The 22,065-nt window shown below is 40.0% G+C and overlaps 1 protein-coding gene across 1 annotated transcript in view; it reads left to right on the forward strand.

Annotated features, from left to right (window-relative positions):
* The window catches only part of RAB39A (RAB39A, member RAS oncogene family), a 51,830-nt gene extending 31,650 nt beyond the window's left edge, over positions 1-20,180 (forward strand). Inside the window, exon 2 of the mRNA XM_036902689.2 lies at positions 15,706-20,180. Within this exon, the coding sequence (XP_036758584.1) occupies positions 15,706-16,132 (427 nt within the window). The 3' untranslated portion in view covers positions 16,133-20,180. The remainder of the gene's footprint in view (positions 1-15,705) is intronic.
* Positions 20,181-22,065: the final 1,885 nt, after the last annotated feature.

Consider the following 22,065-nt stretch of genomic DNA (forward strand, 5'->3'; position numbering starts at 1 on the left):
CTGCAATAAACATAGGGGTGCATCTGTCTTTCTCAAACTTCATTGCTGCCTTCTTAGGGTAAACTCCTAGGAGTGGAATTCCTGGGTCAAATGGTAAGTCTGTTTTGAGCATTTTGATGTACCTCCATACTGCTTTCCACAATGGTTGAACTAACTTACATTCCCACCAGCAGTGTAGGAGGGTTCCCCTTTCTCCACAGCCTCGCCAACATTTGTTGTTGTTTGTCTTTTGGATGGCAGCCATCCTTACTGGTGTGAGGTGATACCTCATTGTAGTTTTAATTTGCATTTCTCTGATAATTAGCGATGTGGAGCATCTTTTCATGTGTCTGTTGGCCATCTGTATTTCTTTTTTGGAGAACTGTCTGTTCAGTTCCTCTGCCCATTTTTTAATTGGGTTATTTGTTTTTTGTTTGTTGAGGCATGTGAGCTCCTTATATATTCTGGACGTCAAGCCTTTATCGGATGTGTCATTTTCAAATATATTCTCCCATACTGTAGGGATCCTTCTTGTTCTATTGATGGTGTCTTTTGCTGTACAGAAGCTTTTCAGCTTAATATAGTCCCACTTACTCATTTTTGCTGTTGTTTTCCTTGCCCAGGGAGATATGTTCAAGAAGAGGTCTCTCATGTTTATGTCTAAGAGGTTTTTGCCTATGTTTTCTTCCAAAAGTTTAATGGTTTCATGGCTTACATTCAGGTCTTTGATCCATTTTGAGTTTACTTTTGTATATGGGGTTAGACAATGGTCCAGTTTCATTCTTCTACATGTAGCTGTCCAGTTTTGCCAGCACCATCTGTTGAAGAGACTGTCATTTCGCCATTGTATGTCCATGGCTCCTTTATCAAATATTAATTGACCATATATGTCTGGGTTAATGTCTGGATTCTCTAGTCTGTTCCATTGGTCTGTGGCTCTGCTCTTGTGCCAGTACCAAATTGTCTTGATTACTATGGCTTTATAGTAGAGCTTGAAGTTGGGGAGTGAGATCCCCCCTACTTTATTCTTCTTTCTCAGAATGGCTTTGGCTATTTGGGGTCTTTGGTGTTTCCATATGAATTTTTGAATTACTTGTTCCAGTTCATTGAAGAATGTTGCTGGTAGTTTCATAGGGATTGCATCAAATCTGTATATTGCTTTGGGCAGGATGGCCATTTTAACGATATTAATTCTTCCTAGCCACGAGCATGGGATGAGTTTCCATCTGTTAGTGTCCCCTTTAATTTCTCTTAAGAGTGACTTGTAGTTTTCAGAGTATAAGTCTTTCACTTCTTTGGTTAGGTTTATTCCTAGGTATTTTATTTTTTTTGATGCAATTGTGAATGGAGTTGTTTTCCTGATTTCTCTTTCTGTTGGTTCATTGTTAGTATATAGGATAGCCACAGATTTCTGTGTGTTGATTTTGTATCCTGCAACTTTGCTGTATTCCGATATCAGTTCTAGTAGTTTTGGGGTGGAGTCTTTAGGGTTTTTTATGTACAGTATCATGTCATCTGCAAATAGTGACAGTTTAACTTCTTCTTTACCAATCTGGATTCCTTGTATTTCTTTATTTTGTCTGACTGCCGTGGCTAGGACCTCCAGTACTATGTTAAATAACAGTGGAGAGAGTGGGCATCCCTGTCTAGTTCCCGATCTCAGAGGAAATGCTTTCAGCTTCTCGCTGTTCAATATAATGTTGGCTGTGGGTTTATCATAGATGGCCTTTATTATGTTGAGGTACTTGCCCTCTATTCCCATTTTGCTGAGAGTTTTTAACATGAATGGATGTTGAACTTTGTCAAATGCTTTTTCAGCATCTATGGAGATGATCATGTGGTTTTTGTCTTTCTTTTTGTTGATGTGGTGGATGTTGTTGATGGACTTTCGAATGTTGTACCATCCTTGCATCCCTGGGATGAATCCCACTTGGTCATGGTGTATGATCCTTTTGATGTATTTTTGAATTCGGTTTGCTAATATTTTGTTGAGTATTTTTGCATCTACGTTCATCACGGATATTGGTCTGTAGTTTTCTTTTTTGGTGGGGTCTTTGCCTGGTTTTGGTATTAGGGTGATGATAGCTTCATAGAATGAGTTTGGGAGTATCCCCTCCTCCTCTATTTTTTGGAAAACTTTAAGGAGAATGGGTATTATGTCTTCCCTGTATGTCTGATAAAATTCCGAGGTAAAACCATCTGGCCCGGGGGTTTTGTTCATTGGTAGTTTTTTGATTACCGCTTCAATTTCGTTGCTGGTAATTGGTCTGTTTAGATTTTCTGTTCCTTCCTGGGTCAATCTTGGAAGGTTATATTTTTCTAGGAAGTTGTCCATTTCTCCTACGTTTCCCAGCTTGTTAGCATATAGGTTTTCATAGTATTCTCCAATAATTCTTTGCATTTCCGTGGGGTCCGTCGTGATTTTTCCTTTCTCATTTCTGATACTGTTGATTTGTGTTGACTCTCTTTTTCTCTTAATAAGTCTGGCTAGAGGCTTATCTATTTTGTTTATTTTCTCGAAGAACCAGCTCTTGGTTTCATTGATTTTTGCTATTGTTTTATTCTTCTCAATTTTATTAATTTCTTCTCTGATCTTTATTATGTCCCTCCTTCTGCTGACCTTAGGCCTCATCTGTTCTTCTTTTTCCAATTTCGATAATTGTGACATTAGACCATTCATTTGGATTGCTCTTCTTTTCTTAAATATGCTTGGATTGCTATATACTTTCCTCTTAAGACTGCTTTTGCAGTGTCCCACAGAAGTTGGGGCTTAGTGTTGTTGTTGTCATTTGTTTCCATATATTGCTGGATCTCCATTTTGATTTGGTCATTGATCCATTGATTATTTAGGAGCGTGTTGTTAAGCCTCCATGTGTTTGTGAGCCTCTTTGCTTTCTTTGTACAGTTTATTTCTAGTTTTATGCCTCTGTGGTCTGAAAAGTTGGTTGGTAGGATTTCAATCTTTTGGAATTTTCTGAGGCTCTTTTTGTGGCCTAGTATGTGGTCTATTCTGGAGAATGTTCCATGTGCACTTGAGAAGAATGTATATCCCGCTGCTTTTGGATCTCGAGTTCTATAGATTTCTATTAGGTCCATCTGCTCTACTGTGTTGTTCAGTGCTTCCGTGTCCTTACTTATTTTCTGCCCAGTGGATCTATCCTTTGGGGTGAGTGGTGTGTTGAAGTCTCCTAGAATGAATGCATTGCAGTCTATTTCCCCCTTTAGTTCTGTTAGTATTTGTTTCACATATGCTGGTGCTCCTGTGTTGGGTGCATATATATTTAGAATGGTTATATCCTCTTGTTTGACTGAGCCCTTTATCATTATGTAGTGTCCTTCTTTATCTCTTGTTACTTTCTTTGTTTTGAAGTCTATTTTGTCTGATATTAGTACTGCAACCCCTGCTTTCTTCTCACTGTTGTTTGCTTGAAATATGTTTTTCCATCCCTTGACTTTTAGTATGTACATGTCTTCGGGTTTGAGGTGAGTTTCTTGTAAGCAGCATATAGATGGGTCTTGCTTTTTTATCCATTCTGTTACTCTGTGTCTTTTGATTGGTGCATTCAACCCATTAACATTTAGGGTGCCTATTGAAAGATATGTACTTATTGCCATTGCAGGCTTTAAATTCGTGGTTACCAAAGGTTCAAGGTTAGCCTCTTTAGTATCTTACTGCCTAACTTAGCTCGCTTTTTGAGCTGTTATATACACTGTCTGGAGATTCATTTCTTCTCTCCCTTCTTGTTCCTCCTCCTCGATTCTTCATATGTTGGGTGTGTTGTGCTGTGCTCTTTCTAAGAGTGCTCCCATCTAGAGCACTCCCTGTAAGATGTTCTGTAGAGGTGGTTTGTGGGAAGCAAATTCCCTCAGCTTTTGTTTGTCTGGGAATTGTTTAATCCCACCGTCATATTTGAATGATAGTCGTGCTGGATACAGTATCCTTGGTTCAAGGCCCTTCTGTTTCATTGTATTAAATATATCATGCCATTCTCTTCTGGCCTGTAGGGTTTCTGTTGAGAAATCTGACGTTAGCCTTATGGGTTTCCCTTTATAGGTGACCTTTTTCTCTCTAGCTGCCTTTAACACTCTTTCCTTGTCCTTGATCTTTGCCATTTTAATTATTATGTGTCTTGGTGTTGCCCTTCTTGGAACCTTTCTGTTGGGGGTTCTGTGTATTTCCGTGGTCTGTTCGATTACTTCCTCCCCCAGTGTGGGGAAGTTTTCAGCAATTATTTCTTCTAAGATACTTTCCATCTCTTTTCCTCTCTCTTCTTCTTCTGGGACCCCTATAATACGGATATTGTTCCTTTTGGATTGGTCACACAGTTCTCTTAATATTGTTTCATTCCTGGAGTTCCTTTTGTCTCTCTCTATGTCAGCTTCTATGCGTTCCTGTTCTCTGATTTCAATTCCATCAATGGCCTCTTGCATTCTATCCATTCTGCTTATAAACCCTTCCAGAGTTTGTTTCATTTCTGCGATCTCCTTTCTGGCATCTGTGATCTCCTTCCGGACTTCATCCCATTTCTCTTGCGTATTTCTCTGCATCTCTGTCAGCATGTTTATGATTCTTATTTTGAATTCTTTTTCAGGGAGACTGGTTAGGTCTGTCTCCTTCTCTGGTGTTGTCTCTGTGATCTTTGTCTGCCTGTAGCTTTGCCTTTTCATGGTGATAGGAATAGTCTGCAGAACTGGGACGAGTGACGGCTGGAAGGACTTCCCTTCTTGTTGGTTTGTTGCCCTCCTCTCCTGGGAGAACAGCGACCTCTAGTTGCTTGTGCTGCGCAGCTGCGCGCAGACAGGGTTTCTGCTTCCTGCCCGGCTGCTATGGAGTTAATCTCCGCTGTTGCTGTGGGCGTGGCCTGGCTCGGGCAGCTACTCCAAAATGGTGGAGTCGCATTGGAGCAGGAGCTGCTGGGAGGCTATTTATCTCCGTAAGGGGCCTCCCTGCTCCCTGCAGCCCAGGGGTTAGGGTGCCCAGAGATCCCGGATTCCCTACCTCTGGATTAAGTGACCCGCCCTGCCCCTTTAAGACTTCCAGAAAGCACCCGCCAAAACAAAACAACGCCCACCAAAAAAAAAAAGAAAAAAAAATTTTTTAATTAAAAAAAAAAAAAAGTTTTTAATTAAAAAAAAAAAAAAAGGTGGTCGTTTGTTTTTCTTTATTCTCCGGTGCCAGCCTCGGGCCTCTGCTCACCGGTCTTTCTGCCCTGTTTCCCTAGTATTGGGGTCCCTATCCCTTTAAGACTTCCAAAAAGCTCTCGCCAAAACAAAACAGCAAAAAAGCAAAAAAAAAAAAAAATGGTCGCGCGCTTTTCTTATGTCCTCTGTCGCCCAGCCTCCAGTGCCTGCTCACTGTTCTTGCTGCCCTGTTTTCCTAGTATCGAGCGCCCTGCACTCTGGCCCGGATGGCTGGGGCTGGGTGTTCGGCAGTCCTGGGCTCCGTCTCCCTCCCGCTCTGCCTGCTCTTCTCCCGCTGGGAGCTGGGGGGAGGGACGCTCGGCTCCCGCGGGGCTGGTGCTTGTATCTTACCCCCTTCGCGAGGCGCTGGGTTCTCTCAGGTGCGGATGTGGTCTGGATATTGTCCTGTGTCCTCTGGTCTTTATTCTAGGAAGGGTTGTCTTTGTTATATTTTCATAGATATATGTTGTTTTGGGAGGAGATTGCCGCTGCTCTACTCACGCCGCCATCTTCCGCCCCTCCCTTCTTTGGTAGTATTTTGATTACCACTTTAATTTCGTTGCTGGTAATTGGTCTGTTTAGATTTTCTGTTTCTTTCTGGGTCAGTCTTGGAAGGTTGTATTTTTCTAGGAAGTTGTCCATTTCTCCTTGGTTTCCCAGCTTTTTAGCATATAGGTTTTCATAGTATTCTCTAATAATTCTTTGTATTTCTGTGGAGTCTGTCATGATTTTTCCTTTCTCGTTTCTGATACTGTTGATTTGTGTTGACTCTCTTTTCTTCTTAATAAGTTGGCTGGAGGCTTATCTATTTTTTTTATTTTACTCGAAGAACCAGCTCTTGGTTTCATTGATTTTTGCTATTGTTTTATTCTTCTCAATTTTATTTATTTCTTCTCTGATCTTTATTATGTCCCTCCTTCTGCTGACCTTAGGCCTCATTTGTTCTTGTTTTTCTAATTTCGATAATTGTGACATTAGACCATTCATTTGGGATTGTTCTACCTTTTTTAAATATGCTTGGATTGCTATATACTTTCCTCTTAAGACTGCTTTTGCTGTGTCCCACAGAAGTTGGGGCTTACTGTTGTTGTTGTCATTTGTTTCCATATATTTCTGGATCTCCATTTTGATTTGGTCATTGATCCATTGATTATTTAGGAGCGTGTTGTTAAGCCTCCATGTGTTTGTGAGCCTCTTTGCTTTCTTTGTACAGTTTATTTCTAGTTTTATGCCTTTGTGGTCTGAAAAGTTGGTTGGTAGGATTTCAATCTTTTGGAATTTTCTGAGGCTCTTTTTGTGGCCTAGTATGTGGTCTATTCTGGAGAATGTTCCATGTGCACTTGAGAAGAATGTATATCCTGTTGCTTTTGGGTGTAGAGTTCTATAGATGTCTATTAGATCCATCTGCTCTACTGTGTTCAGTGCTTCCGTGTCCTTACTTATTTTCTGCCCAGTGGATCTATCCTTTGGGGTGAGTGGTGTGTTGAAGTCTCCTAGAATGAATGCATTGCAGTCTATTTCCCCCTTTAGTTCTGTTAGTATTTGTTTCACATATGCTGGTGCTCCTGTGTTGGGTGCATATATATTTAGAATGGTTATATCCTCTTTTTGGACTGAGCCCTTTATCATTATGTAGTGTCCTTCTTTATCTCTTGATACTTTCTTTGTTTTGAAGTCTATTTTGTCTGATATTAGTACTGCAACCCCTGCTTTCTTCTCTCTGTTGTTTGCTTGAAATGTGTTTTTCCATCCCTTGACTTTTAGTATGTACATGTCTTCGGGTTTGAGGTGAGTTTCTTGTAAGCAGCATATAGATGGGTCTTGCTTTTTTATCCATTCTATTACTCTGTGTCTTTTGATTGGTGCATTCAGCCCATTAACATTTAGGGTGACTATTGAAAGGTATGTACTTATTGCCATTGCAGGCTTTAAATTCGTGGTTACCAAAGGTTCAAGGTTAGCCTCTTTAGTATCTTACTGCCTAACTTAGCTCGCTTATTGAGCTGTTATATACACTGTCTGGAGATTCTTTTCTTCTCTCCCTTCTTATTCCTCCTCCTCGATTCTTCATATGTTGGGTGTTTTGTGCTGCGCTCTTTCTAGGAGTGCTCCCATCTAGAGCAGTCCCTGTAAGATGTTCTGTAGAGGTGGTTTGTGGGAAGCAAATTCCCTCAGCTTTTGTTTGTCTGGGAATTGTTTAATCCCACCATCATATTTGAATGATAGTCGTGCTGGATACAGTATCCTTGGTTCAAGGCCCTTCTGTTTCATTGTATTAAATATATCATGCCATATTCTTCTGGCCTGTAGGGTTTCTGTCAAGAAGTCTGATGTTAGCCTGATGGGTTTTCCTTTATAGGTGACCTTTTTCTCTCTAGCTACCTTTAAAACTCTTTCTTTGTCCTTGTTCTTTGCCATTTTAATTATTATGTGCCTTGGTGTTGTCCTCCTTGGATCCTTTCTGTTGGGGGTTCTGTGTATTTCCATGGTGTGTTCGAATATTTCCTCCCAGAGTTTGGGGAAGTTTTCAGCAATTATTTCTTCTAAGATACTTTCCATCTCTTTTCCTCTCTCTTCTTCTTCTGGAACCCCTATAATACGGATATTGTTCCTTTTGGATTGGTCACACATTTCTCTTAAGATTGTTTCATTCCTGGAGATCTTTTTATCTCTCTCTATGTCAGCTTCTATGCGTTCCTGTTCTCTGGTTTCAATTCCATCAATGGCCTCTTGCATCCTATCCATTCTGCCTATAAACTGTTCCAGCGTTTGTTTCATTTCTGCGATCTCCTTTCTGGCATCTGTGATCTCCCTCCGGACTTCATCCCATTTCTCTTGTGTATTTCTCTGCATCTCTGTCAGCATGTTTATGATTCTTAATTTGAATTCTTTTTCAGGAAGACTGGTTAGGTCTGTCTCCTTCTCTGGTGTTGTCTCTGTGATCTTTGTCTGCCTGTAGCTTTGCTTTTTCATGGTGATAGGAATAGTTTGCAGAACTGGGACGAGTGACGGCTGGAAGAACTTCCCTTCTTGTTGGTTTGTTGCCCTCCTCTCCTGGGAGAACAGCGACCTCTAGTGGCTTGTGCTGGGCAGCTGCACGCAGACAGGGTTTCTGCTTCCTGCCCAGCTGCTATGGAGTTTATCTATGCTGTTGCTGTGGGCGTGGCCTGGTTCGGGCCTCTGTTCCAAAGTGGTGGAGTGGCATTGGAGGGCTAGCGCCCTGGAGGCTGTTTATCTCTGTAAGGGGCCTCCCTGCTCCCTCCAGCCCAGGGGTTAGGGTGCCCAGAGATCCCCGGATTCCCTACCTCTGGATTAAGTGTCCCGCCCTACTCCTTTAAGACTTCCAAAAAGCACCCACCAAAACAAAACAACGACCACAAAAAAAAAAAAAAATTAGATAAGAAAAAAAATTTTTTTAATTAAAAAAAAATTAGGTGGCCGCTTATTTTTCTTTATTCTCCTGGGCCAACCTCAGGCATCTGCTCACCGGTATTGCTGCCCTGTTTCCCTAGTATTGGGGTCCCTATCCCTTTAAGACTTTCAAAAACACTCGCCAAAACAAAACAGCAAAAATAAAGTAAAAAAAAAAAAATGTTCGCTCGCTTTTCTGGTGTCCTCCGGTGCCAGGCTCACTGTTCTTGCTGCCCTGTTTCCCTAGTATTGGGGACCCTATCCCTTTAAGACTTCCAAAACGCGGTCGCCAAAACAAAACAGCAAAAAAATAAAAATAAAAAAAATTGGTCGCTCACTTTTCTTATGTCCTCCGGCGCCCAGCCTCCAGTGCCCGCTCACTGTTCTTGCTGCCCTGTTTTCCTAGTATCCAGGGCCCTGCGCTCTGGCCCGGATGGCTGGGGCTGGGTGTTCGGCAGTCCTGGGCTCCGTCTCCCTCCTGCTCTGCCTATTCTTCTCCCGCCGGGAGCTGGGGGGAGAGGCACTCAGCTCCCGCCGGGCCGGGGCTTGTATCTTACCCCCTTCGCGAGGCCCTGGGTTCTCTCAGGTGCGGATGTGGTCTGGATATTTTCCTGTGTCCTCTGGTCTTTATTCTAGGAAGGGTTGTCTTTGTTATATTTTCATAGATATATGTTGTTTTGGGAGGAGATTTCCGCTGCTCTACTCACGCCGCCATCTTCCGCCCCTCCGTCTAGAGGTTAGATCTTATGTGTGTTTTACCACAATGATTTTTTTTTTTAAAGAATGAGTTTTGGCCTCGTAAAACTATGCTAGAAGTCGTAAAATATGTGCAGCTTTTTTTGGTATTGCTGTTTTCTTACAAAATATTTGCAGACTCTTTCAGTCAGGCCTTTGGTTGCCAGCAACAAAACCAACCTGGGGACCTTAATCAAAAATGAAGCATGTCTGAGGCACAGAGACCTGGTGGGGAGCTGAAAGAGCCAGGTTCAGAATGAATGAAAGGGCCACAGGGGTTCTGGGGAACAAGAGTCGCGGGAGGCCAGTATGGCCCTCAGGGTGCCATTGCCCCTTTTTTGCTTGGTTCACCCACTGCCACAGGAAGCCCCAGATGGCCAGTTGGCAGTCTCAGCTAATTCCGTAGAAGCATCGTGGGGTTCTCTAGTGAAAGCATTTCACTGTTGGATACTAAAACTTTTGTATCAGCAGAGTTCAGAGTCACAGGGATTAGAAAGCAACAAAAAATTTTAGTGACTCATTCGGTGCAGTTGTGAGCGACACCATCACCCCACTTTCACCCCTTGTGGCCCATTCCACAGCTTCTGTTTATGGGACAAAACCCCACCTCCTCTATTCTGTACTAGTTTAGAACATATACATCCTAACGGATCATGCCAAAATAGTCCTAGGTGTCATCACCTGAACAGGGGCATAACTGAGTCTTTACAATCCATTCCACAGATTCATAGGGCCAGATGCCTCTAGGTGGTAGTGATGTGGGTAGATCAGCAACACCCATGACATCAGCCCATTTCCCTACCTCTTCCTCTGCTAAAGGAAAGCTTTGGTCTGTAGTGGTGTGTGGGATACTGTGATTATGTAGAAGCCATTCCACAAATCTATGGATGGTGGTGCTAGCATGATTTGAGTGTCCATTACAGTGACAGCATATCAGTGTCACCTCCCCCAGAATAAGATACTATCCAGGGTGTCAGTAGCTGCTGGAAAATTGGGTGTTAAGCAATGACAGTCCAGAGAAGAAAAAGTCTGAGCACAGTCACAGCCTCCATCCCTCTACCATGACCACTTTGAATCCAAACTGGGGTAAAAATACTGATAACTATAGCACTAGACATCTTGTTTCACTGACTATTAGAAACCCCTCCACAGAGGGGGTTTTTGGTGAATATTCACATAGGATACAAGTATCCACATGCTCTAGGAAAAACTGACACACCTCTTCCCCAAACTCATCATCAGTCCTTCAAGTACGTTTTTTCCAACTTGCCAAACCCTTAGCCTCTGCTCATGATTTGGTTAGAGTCCAGTGATAATCCTTACCTACATCTCTCCATCTCTTCCTCTGGAACAAGGACCACCAGAAGTATACAGCTCATGGGGCAGTCTTCTTTTTCACTGACCTTCATGTCCACTACTGAATGGGTCCACTGTTTAAACAATGCCAGCATATTGTTTAAAGCCATCTGTAAACTAACTTCATTTTCCTCTTTAATTACAGGAAAAGGCCATAGGTTGAGAGGGTGCTGCAGGAGTTGGCATGCTCATGTGTAAGCCTCATTACCCCAGGTCCCCTCAGATTTCACCCGTTATTTCCTATAGTATGACTTCTGCTGGGTAACAAAGTTGCGGCCTGGTGAATCAATGAACACTTAGCTGTTAATGAGCATGCAGATTGCACAGTCACTTGGTGCTCCACATGTAGTCCCTTTCAAAGGCAGGTTGTAAGCCAAGAATTATTTCTCAAAAAGTGTAATAGTTCTTGATAGAGAGGGCATGCCTTCATTTCAAAATTCCGCTCCTGCAGTTGTCTGGTGGAACCTTCCCCCAGGCCTGCTCAAGCATCCAAGTCTGTGATAGGCACCATTAGACCTGTTGGGCCATGGGCCAAGTGGCAAAGCTGCTTGCATTATAGCTGGGACCAGCTGAAGGGAATTCTCTTGCCTTCACCCCATTTAAAGCTGGTAGTCTTTTGGGTCTCCCACTGATGGGTCAGAGAAGTACATCCAAATATTATATGTGTCCTCCAAAATTAAAAAAGGTCCAGCAGTATTATGCTGCTGCTTAATAGGGGGCAAAAGATACCACAACTTATCTTCTTTGGAGAGGTCTCACCAACATGTCCCAGATTAAGTGGTCCCCCTCTCTCAGAACACTCCACAGAGATTACTAGCTAGTGTTTCATGGGATATATATTTAGGATGAATATATGTATGTTTGGATACATTTATATGGATAAATTGAACATATATCCACCCATCTGCAATACTGACATGCTCATGGCACCTCAGTGACCTTAGCATGAGAGCATAACACATTAGTGATAGATCTAATGTTGAGTAACTTTCTTTTTTTGCACTGCTAGTATCTCTTCCCCTCAAGTTTCCTCACTCTCTCTGCCATTTATCCTGTTCCCCCAACAGCTGTATTCATGGCTCTTACCAAATCAACCATTCATTCACCCACTAGCAATGTATTGAGTGCCCAGTACATGCTAGGCACTTGAGGGCCTCTGGGTGTCCAGTGATGAGCATAGACATGGTACCTTCCTGGCTCTCACGATTTGTAAACCAGTATCATGGTCCAGGAAGTGGAAAGGAGAGGACAAGCATGCTATGGAGGAGTACTAACCTTCAACACAGTGATTTTGCCCACCAGCTTGAGAAATAAGCTCTTTACCAAGCCGAGCACCCATTTTTCCTTAATGGAGAAATTTATTAAGAGGGGTACAGCGTTCTCTGCTCTCTCTCAACATCATTTCTCAGTTTCTTGACTTTCTCATTTCTAATGAACTTTCCCCTCCATTCTGTCTTTCTCTTCCGCTTCCTTTTCATCATTATAAATGTTCACTACCTCCAAAATTGTAATTAATTTACATGCTCTACTTTTTGATCAAAATCTCACAGTCCACCAGCATATTTTTACTGTGACAATTCTTTAATTTTGTCAAATTTGTAATCCACTGACTAATTCTATCACTTCCTATCAATTAATACTCTCCTATCTTTACATGCTCCACATCTTAGTTCTATGAGACTTCCTGATAGCTGTTCTCTTAGAAATACCTCAATTCCCAAGCCCCTCTCCCTCTGCCACAGTCATCTGGGAAAACTCTATCTCTGAATTTTTCTGGGGAAAATTACTCAATCAGGCAGGCTGGAGTCACCATGAATTAATTATAACAAATCCCAAGTGGATATTCAACACTGCCCAGGAATACTGCTAATGTCAGGAGAAACTCTTATTTCTTTACATTTATGATTCTACCATAGGAAGAAATAGAACTTCCATTCAGCCTTGCTCTATCCACAAGAAGCTTTGTTCTCAGGAGCCTGTAGGTTCCAGTTAAGGCAGGGAACATGAGGAAACATTCTGAGAGGAGACTATTCTTTCAAAATGGAATAGGAGTTGCTCATAATATAGTTTTCAAGGTATAACAGAACTGATAGGTTTCTTTTATATTCAAGAACAGATCTTCCACTTGGAAAGGACAAGGGGCTGCTAAAAGCTTGTAACCCTCATGCATTCCATAATTCACCTTCTCCGTCAGACCACCATTGTACTGGATTTAGGGTTGCTGTTCCCCTTTTCCAGTATTTCCAGAGGGTAATCTCATACTTCTTAATCCTTCCATAACACACCTGAGACTGGATTGGAATCCATGCATTTCTTTCTTTTTCTCTTCCTTCTCCTCTTTTTCCCTTCCCTCCATTTTCCCTTCCCTTAATTTTTTTCCTTCCTTTAAATCATCCATTTCTTCAGTGAGACTTTCAAAGCCTAAAAAGAAATGGGTATAAAGTAACATGCAATAAGATGTTGCTGCTTATAAATAATTATTACTCATCATCAGCTCCGCATTCTTTGCAGGGAGGCCTACCCACCTACATCTTTGTGATCTGTTCCCTACCTCCTTGTAAAACCTTCAAGAACTTGTAGCAACCTAAGTTTCCTGATCCAAGAGAGGAGGTCCAGAGAAATAGAGATAGATGCTCCCTCATCCCCTGTTAAAACCTGCCTTTCAAGTTCCAGTTTTCATTCTGAAGGCTGATCTCTTCCCCTAGGACAACTGTGTCTGAATCTAAAGCCCATATAAGAATTCTAAAACTTATGTTCGTACCCCCACACAGAAACTGGAGATAAAGTTATATAGAAAATGGCAAGAACTGTATAGACCTGTCTTATTCCAGTTATTCATTACTAACAGCTGTTTTATGGCATATATTGCATACACTTTGCAATAATTTTATTCTGTAGAATGATTTGCCAACTGCATTCCAAATGTCTTTTCAAAATTAAATACAAGGTGCTAGAAAACATGGCTTTCCTACAGTCTAAGACATACTTCTGCCCAATATACAAGCATCTCAGCCTGTTGCTAAAAATTTTACTAATGGTAAATTAAATAGCAGAGGGAATAAAAGTAATGCAGATTTGGTGCTGAGTAAATTAAAGTTTTCAGTGTAATGACATAGCCTTAATTATGTTTCTCTTAAGGCACTGCACATCTGCCTAAATTCACATATGTAAAGATGAGTAGCAAAGCAATAACAAACTATTCCTCAAAATTTTTTTCTTAAAAAAAAAAACAAATGAACTGCATTAATTTTAGCCTGCCAAAGATAATGGGAGATTTTTCTTACTGTCAATGGCTGTATGATACAGTAATCCTTGAAACAGTAGTTAGTAGTTTAGTAGTTCTAAAATAATCACTTGAGAATCTCTCCACTAGGAAGCCTGAGAAGCAGGGAAGCAGGAGAAATGGAAAGAAAGGGGAGATAAAATACTTTCTTCACACACCCACAACAAATGGTACTTGTTGTGTCCAGTCACTGAACTGAGCTGTGATTTCAGCAGTAAGGATAAGGGCGGTATGTAAAAGTTGGAGAGTACCAGGTAACCTACTGGCCCTCCACAAAGATCTCTGGTGCCTCAGACAAGTAATGTGAGTTTGCTTTTAAGAATGTTTTCAGTGTTCAAGGTCATCGGTCACTTAGAATCTGAGAAGCATGCTGTCTCTGGCTCATAACATTTAGCACATTCCCTCTCCAAAAAGATTAATTAACCCAATATAATAAATATTAAGTGACATCTGTTATTTGCCAGATAATATGTTAGATACATGGACGAAAAATGTTTAACCCTCAGAGAGCCTTGAATTGAGAGGAAGACATGCCAACAAATCTAATCAGCACGTTAGGAAAATTGATACAATCACAGCAGCAGTATGCCGAAAGTTCAGTGGAGTTACAAGAGGATCACGTGAGAGAAGTGGAGAGGGAGAGGTCAGAGACCATATGGCAAAGCTTCTCGTATATATGATGTTTGAACTGACTCTTGAAGGAGAAATAGCAGTTTGCTAGGCAGCAGAAGGGTAGAAGACATTCTATGTAGAGAAAATAACACATAAAGGCAAGAAATAGGAAACAGTGTGGCCTTGCCACCTTCCTCGTGGTTCAGTCGGGAAACAAATGGTACACATCAAAGGTTAACTGAAAAGAGTTTCATGAAGTAAGGGACTATTTACTGAAATGTGGGCAAGGTCAAGGACACCAACAAAGTAAGGTGAAACATTCAGAGACAGCCCCCCGTGGTGAGCCATTAACCACCTGGCCAGAAGGGGCAAGGATTTCTACAACCTGGTAAAATCCATGGGGCAGGGACTCTGACTGGAAACTTGTCCAGAAGCAGAGGAGCACAAGGACTGCCAAGCCACAGTCCAGCAGAGACAAAGAGAGGAACAAATGCCCTGACCTCTCTTTCCTTGCCTCCCCTCAGCTCATCCCCACTACAAGCCCAAGGGCGGACTTTGGGGAAGCTTTCTGTAAAGGTCAGCTTCCTGAGGCCCAGAGAGGGGCAGAGACTAGATCTGGGCAGGCATTTGGAGTCATTAGCGCCCCCTGAGCTCATATCTCCATGTGCCCAAGATTTCCTGTTTCTTGAACAGATGCAGCGCGGGACTGTACCTTACTAACATTCTAACGTTTGCCCTGGTTTCTCCCTCCTACACTGAAAGAGAGAGGTGCGGTGTGGTGGATTAGATGATGGAGGGTCTCTTGGGATCTGGTCTGCTGGGCACCATCTGCCCTCTACCAGATCTTTCTGTGTGCCTATTTTTAACCACACTAATGTAGTAATTATTCTGTCAGGTATTTGGAAATAAAAACAATCCTAAGACAGTGCAAAATGCCATACCATCTAAGTGCTTATTTGTCTCTCTGAAAGTAACTACATTAGTCTCATAGAATATTTTTGTCCACTCGACACTTCATATTTGATATGTAAATTCTAGTTAAATCCCATTAAGTTATCTTCAAATTGTCTTATGGTGCTGCATAGTTTGAATGAGGAGAAAAAGGACCACTTGCTCTTTCACAACTTTTTTTTCTATTTATTTTTCAGATCAATAACTCGATCTTACTACCGCAACTCAGTTGGTGGATTTTTAGTATTTGACATTACCAACCGACGGTCTTTTGAACACGTGAAAGATTGGCTAGAAGAAGCAAAAATGCACATACAGCCATTTCGGATTGTATTTCTGTTGGTGGGACACAAATGTGACTTAGCTTCACAGCGCCAAGTTACAAGGGAAGAAGCTGAAAAATTGTCAGCAGACTGTGGTATGAAGTATATAGAAACTTCAGCAAAAGATGCTACAAATGTTGAGGAATCCTTTACGATTTTGACACGAGATATATATGAACTTATTAAAAGAGGAGAAATCCGTATTCAGGATGGCTGGGAAGGGGTTAAAAGTGGTTTTGTTCCAAATACTGTGCATTCTTCTGAGGAAGCAGTAAAGCCCAGAAAAGAGTGCTTCTGCTGACTTCAAACTTGCCAAAGAACTAACAAGAACAGGTCAAGTGCCCTTTCAGGATAAATGCCAACATTAACAGCAGAATGATGCTATGAAGGCACTAAAAAAAAGTTACAAACCCATGCTAACACTTTTTTATAAGGGATTTGATTTGGCACCCTATGCTTACCTGTTACAGTAAAATTGGGTATTTTGCTAAATTATCAGGCAAAGCAGACAACTTTTTCTTGAAACTGGAGTTTCTACAGAATTACCCCATTCTCACCATTAGCTTAGGGTGACCTTCATGTCTGAATATGTCAATATTATTCATTTCTCTTGACAGTTTGAAGTGATTTTTTTGTGTGCATATATAGTCTAATTGAAAAGATGTTGTCAGGAATCACTTTCCCTTGAGTTAATTTATTAATATTGAATAGTGAAGTAGCTTTTAAAGTGCACTGTTCTCTTACACAGTAAATAATCCCAGAGGTATCAACTCAGACCAAAATAGCAATTCCTTAAGATACCACTTTTTTAACCATTCTCTTGAAATATTTATCCTCCCTTAATTTTGCCTGAACATAAGAAAATAAGTTTTATACTCGTTTTTTTGTTCTCATTTATTGCACCTGATACTTTTGTAAAAAATATCTAAGGATCCAAGCAAAATATTTTATTGCAAATATTTGTAGAAGTAAAAATGAAGGACCACTCATCAACAAATGCTTTGATGTTACAGTATACTGTCCTTAATTAGGAAAGAAAAACAAATTTATTTATATGCTGACATTTTCAAAGAAAGTAAATGCAATTTACCTTGAACTCTTGTCCTAACTATCAATATAGGTAAATAAGGAATGTTTTTAGTAATAGCTTTTTGTCCAGGTAAATTTCCAGATTTCCCCATTTCTAATTCAAGAAAAGCATGGAATATGGACAAGGAAAATTGGCTATGTTTGATATATTTAGATTTCAGATTGTACTTAACAGTCTCACCAGTAGAAGTAAAGATAGATGAGTGAAGGCTGTAAAATGACCTTTGAGTTTCTTAATTTTTAACTTATAAATTCCTGTCCAAGAAGGGACACTTTGATCACAAGGTCAGATATTTTATAACATACATTTTTATTCTGTTCTGTAAACCATTTCTAATCACAAAGGGGCACCAAACAAAATTGCCTTTTGGAGTGATGAAATTTTACTGTTAAACTGTAATAGCTTAATTTGTTCGAAAACCAAAGTGGTATGGTAGAAAGAATGTTTAACATGAAATCAGAAAACCTGGGTTCTAAACTTGTCTTTGTTGTACTAGTATTTGTACATGAGTAAGTCACTCAACCTTATAACATCAGTTTTGTCAACTGTAAAATGATGCTAATAACCCCCATTTACTGTGTTTCATGGAATTATTTTGAGAACCAAGTGAATCATGTGAAAAAGCTTTGTAAATTGAGAAAGCATTATACAAAAGTGAGATTGTTAGCTGCTCATGGCCATATTATTTACAATGGATGAGAATTTTTTTTCTCATGTTCTTTCCTTTCACTCCCACATACTGCAGCTGGAGCAGAGAAGGGGCATGCTTTCAGGGACCTGGGGTGAATTGTTGGTTTGAGGTATGCTCTCTGCCCTCTTATCCTAAAGCACTGCTCCTCCACAGTGGAAATGATAGAAGGAAGTCCCAGGAAGCTTAATTCAATCAAACTAATGCTGAATATGGCTTTTGTGCATCTTTGAAGTAGGTATTTAATTATATTTTTAAATACTTGTACATTTTCTATATTTATGTATTTTTCATAGTGCTTATGAAGGGAAGAATATAATTATAACATCAGTATAAATTTTTGAATATTTTTGAATATTTATATTGTCAACATTTTCTTGATATCTTTAATTTCACTTGAGTGAGTTCAAATTATAATTGACAGGATAAGAATATATCAGTCCCCCAAAATGTAACATTATCTACTTATACTGTTTTAATTTTAAATCTCATACTAGTTTTTCCAGTAGTCCAAATGCCATACACTCAAAAACTGAATATCTAATGAAAGTTTAAAATACAGTCATCTATACCTACTTGTAAAGTTAAACAGCTAAAATACAAAATATGATTTAATTTTCAGTGGACAGTTTTATAATACTAATGTTGGAGTAGACTAGTATTTGAGCTATGATGTGTTGGAATAGAATTAAGGAATCAGTAGGAACGAAGTGGAAGACTGACACATACAAGGTTGAATTTGAGCAGCAGCAAGCTTACAGCACTGGTTCTCCTGACACCGTGGGTCAGCTTGTTTCCATTACCACTCTGTGGGGGTGGGGGAGGCGAGGAAAAGAAGAAATGTGATCTAACTGAATCCACTAAATACTACAATTGGCTGAATCATTTTGATGTTTCAGAAGAGAGATTTGTGGTAAAACATTAAAATGAACAATGACTACAAAAACCTGAGTTCTTAATGAGATTGCCAAATGTCTGTATAACCTTGGCCAGATATCTTTATCCACATATATACACACATACACACACACACACCTACACATATATATGTATATACACAGTATATGTAAAATAGCTGACCTATTTTCTTACACATCGTTGTAGAGAATATGGATAATAATGCCAGAATAGTGAAAATATTTGCTCCAGGCAAAACATTTTGATTGAATGTCTTAGAAGTCAGATATCAGATATAATGGAAATTACTCATTAATTTAAATCTAAACCTTTTTAAATTTTAACAATGAGTGATGTAGCTCATTACTAAATCTTTTAAATAAGTGCAGTAAAATTGAAAAACTATCCAGTCATAAATTGAACTTGTCCCTGACAGAAATTGCTCATCTTGAGTTGCAGTAACACTTTCAGTGCATGTAGTGATGTAGTGGTTCATTAAATGGTAAACTTAAGCCAAAATGACTTGTAATCAGAGTGCTTTAAAATGTGGCCTTTATGTACATAATAGTAGCAAACAAGATTTCTTAAGCCTGGAAACTTGAGAGTTTACTCTAGGTTTTGAAAAGCCTCAAAGCAGTCCATGATTTTTTTTGTGTGTGGCAACCAAAGCAATCTTTATTACTGTTAAGATAACTTTACCAATCTATTTATTCAACTTTACATAACTAAAAAATTGAAGCTATGGAATAATAAAGTTGTTTTAAGAGTACTTTTGTCAGATTTTATATTGCCCATTTCAATGAAGTGGGCACTGTAAATAAAAGCTTCCACTGACTTCAAAGAGTGCACTGTATTTGACTAACTTCCTCCACTTAGGTCTGACATAGTGGGAAGGCTTAGAAAGACTAATGACCCATCATCTAACTCTTTTGTTCCCCAGTAACTGCTTGAAGAGATTTATGGAAATGCAGAGGAAACACCTAATCTTTAAGAAAGAATGGGAAAAAAAAGAATAAGCCTATGAAGGCTTAAAATTCAATCACTCATATTTTAAAATAGAACACATACCCAACCAGAAGCTAAGTCTTGGAAATTCCACAGCTGATAAATAGCCATCTCTGCTTCAGAATCTTTCTAAATCCCAATGTTTTCACCAAACTTTCCTGAGCAACTGATCTTCACGTGATCATTACTCACTATTCTCCTGAACCTGAATGAACTGCTGCATGACTTGGTATTTCTATAAACTTAACAATTGGTGAAAGTAGACATGAGTGATGAGCTATGACATGACCCAATCCAGTTCACTTACCACACATAATCATGGTATAGAATAAATGAAAAATGTTAAGATACTGTAAAAATCAGTGTTCCTTATTAACTCTGGGTAAATGTTTTCTCTTCTTTAAAATATTGCCTAAAACATCTATGTGACACTGCTACTTATTGGTTGTTATGTTGAATTAATCCTGTTAAGTGTGAGTCCATATTACATGGTTTTGTTAAACAATCTATGGAGGAACAAACAAGTTTGGCTACAATCATTTCTTGCCATTTTTTTTTTAGAATGACAGCCAATAGAAGAAAGTTACAGTTCAACTTTTTGAAGTATGTTATTATTGTTACTGATTTTAAATAAAGAATACAAAGAATGAGAGTGAGAACTCTCATTGTCCCGGGATTCTTAACATTATCTATCTTTGACGGTGCTTTCAAAACAGAAGCAACTATTTAAATGCAATTAAATGCATGTGTGTATGTATTCACAAGGAAAATGCAAGAATCATTAGAGATCTGAAAGCCCTTATATAATACCGTAGTGGTGTGTGGGCAGACCCCAAAATCAAACATTTATGAATATTCATACCAAAAAAGACAAACTGTATAATAATCTGTCATTAGTTCAGGTCACATTTTTTGCTGCCAAATGAGTAATTGAAAGAATTTTAGATTATCAGAGCTTTTTGGATTTCAGAATTGCAGAAAAGGCATCATAGTCACGTACTATATGCCTTAATAGATATTTCAGAATTTGTGACTTTTTCTCATTGGCTTATCTTTGTCAGCCTTGCATATACTAGGAGCTTATTAGATTTAGAATTCAGCTATTAAATTACACACAAAAAGTCTCATAATTTACAACAGCTACACATAAAATATTTACAACACTGCTTGGCACACAGTAAGCACTTGGTAAAAGTCACCTTTTGTTTGTGTTGTATTCTTACAGCCCCCAAGATGCCAAAAGCCAGTTTTAATCCCCATAGTGTACCAGAAACTAATTGTTGATAATGGCTGTCTTACAAGTTCATTGTCAATGGTCATGACTCTGAAACGGTCTGATTCTTAGGGTCAGAAAAGAATGCTTTAATAGGAGTACCAGAAGATGATACAGCTCATGGAGATGGCTGGCAATTACCAACAGCATCTGACCTGATGAACAGGTGCTCAAATAACTAGACCATCACACCTTGACAGCAGCACTAGGATCAATCAACACCAGGAACAGTTAGTACATGTGCAGAGTGTGGTAAGGACCACAGGTCAAAAGACTGGGCTTCTTGGTTATATGTAAAATAATTATCAGTAGCAGTGTTCTAAAAAGATTTTTGGTAACAACTTAGTGTGTAACTCCAGAGGGGAAAACCAGTCTCCTAGCCCAGGGGAAATTACCTTTGAAACTGAAATCAGTCAAAGGGAGAGAAATAAAGTGGGAGAAACCCATTTATTGCTTATAAGCAGTCGTCCACTTCTGCTCACCCAAGTCTCTCAGCTGCAAAAAGAGACCCCACCCAACCTCACGGATCCAGATATGCCCTTGCTACTCCCTTGTAATCACCTACTGATACAGAGATGGACTACTTCTCTCCACCCCTTGGAAACACCTATTGATATGGAGATGCACTAAGACCAGGCGAGAGATTCTGGAAATACTGCAATTTTACCCACAGCCTACCCCTCCAGGAATCTCACCTCACAATCTACTTAATCCACATCTTCCACAATGGCCCCTGTGAGAAAACTGGAGCACTGTAACAAGACTAATACAATAACAACAGCAATAAAATCATAATAATCCTCAAGCAGGAGGATTCAGCTAGTTTAAAGTCCTTTGCAGTTTAAATCCATAGCTCGCCCATTCCACAGTTGGACACTACCTGAACATATAGGGATTTCGGAGCAATCACGCAGCAGCTGCAGCCAGGGGGTAGGTCTAGGCCACAGGGACTGTAGAAGAAAATAACCTTAAGGGTGCTAAGATACATGTTTTAATGATACCAGCATAGGCAAATCTTGCCCATCAGGTAGGATACATGCAAGAGAGCGGTCCTTTGATAGGACAGTGGCAGGAATGGGATCTTGTCCTGGTCTAATATACCAGACCTTCACCCCCTTCCCTGTGGGAGTTACAGGTGGGTTGACACATAGGGCTATGGGAAGTATATGCAGTGGCCATAAAGATAAAACTTCCCTGTAAGATGCTCTTACCTCCCAGTGTTTTGGGTATACTACTGTGATCTTTGGGAGCCTTTCTGCTGTTATTCCAGGGACACACAGG

The sequence above is a fragment of the Manis pentadactyla genome, chromosome 13 (assembly GCF_030020395.1).
Source record: "Manis pentadactyla isolate mManPen7 chromosome 13, mManPen7.hap1, whole genome shotgun sequence".
Classification (NCBI taxonomy): Eukaryota; Metazoa; Chordata; class Mammalia; order Pholidota; family Manidae; genus Manis; species Manis pentadactyla.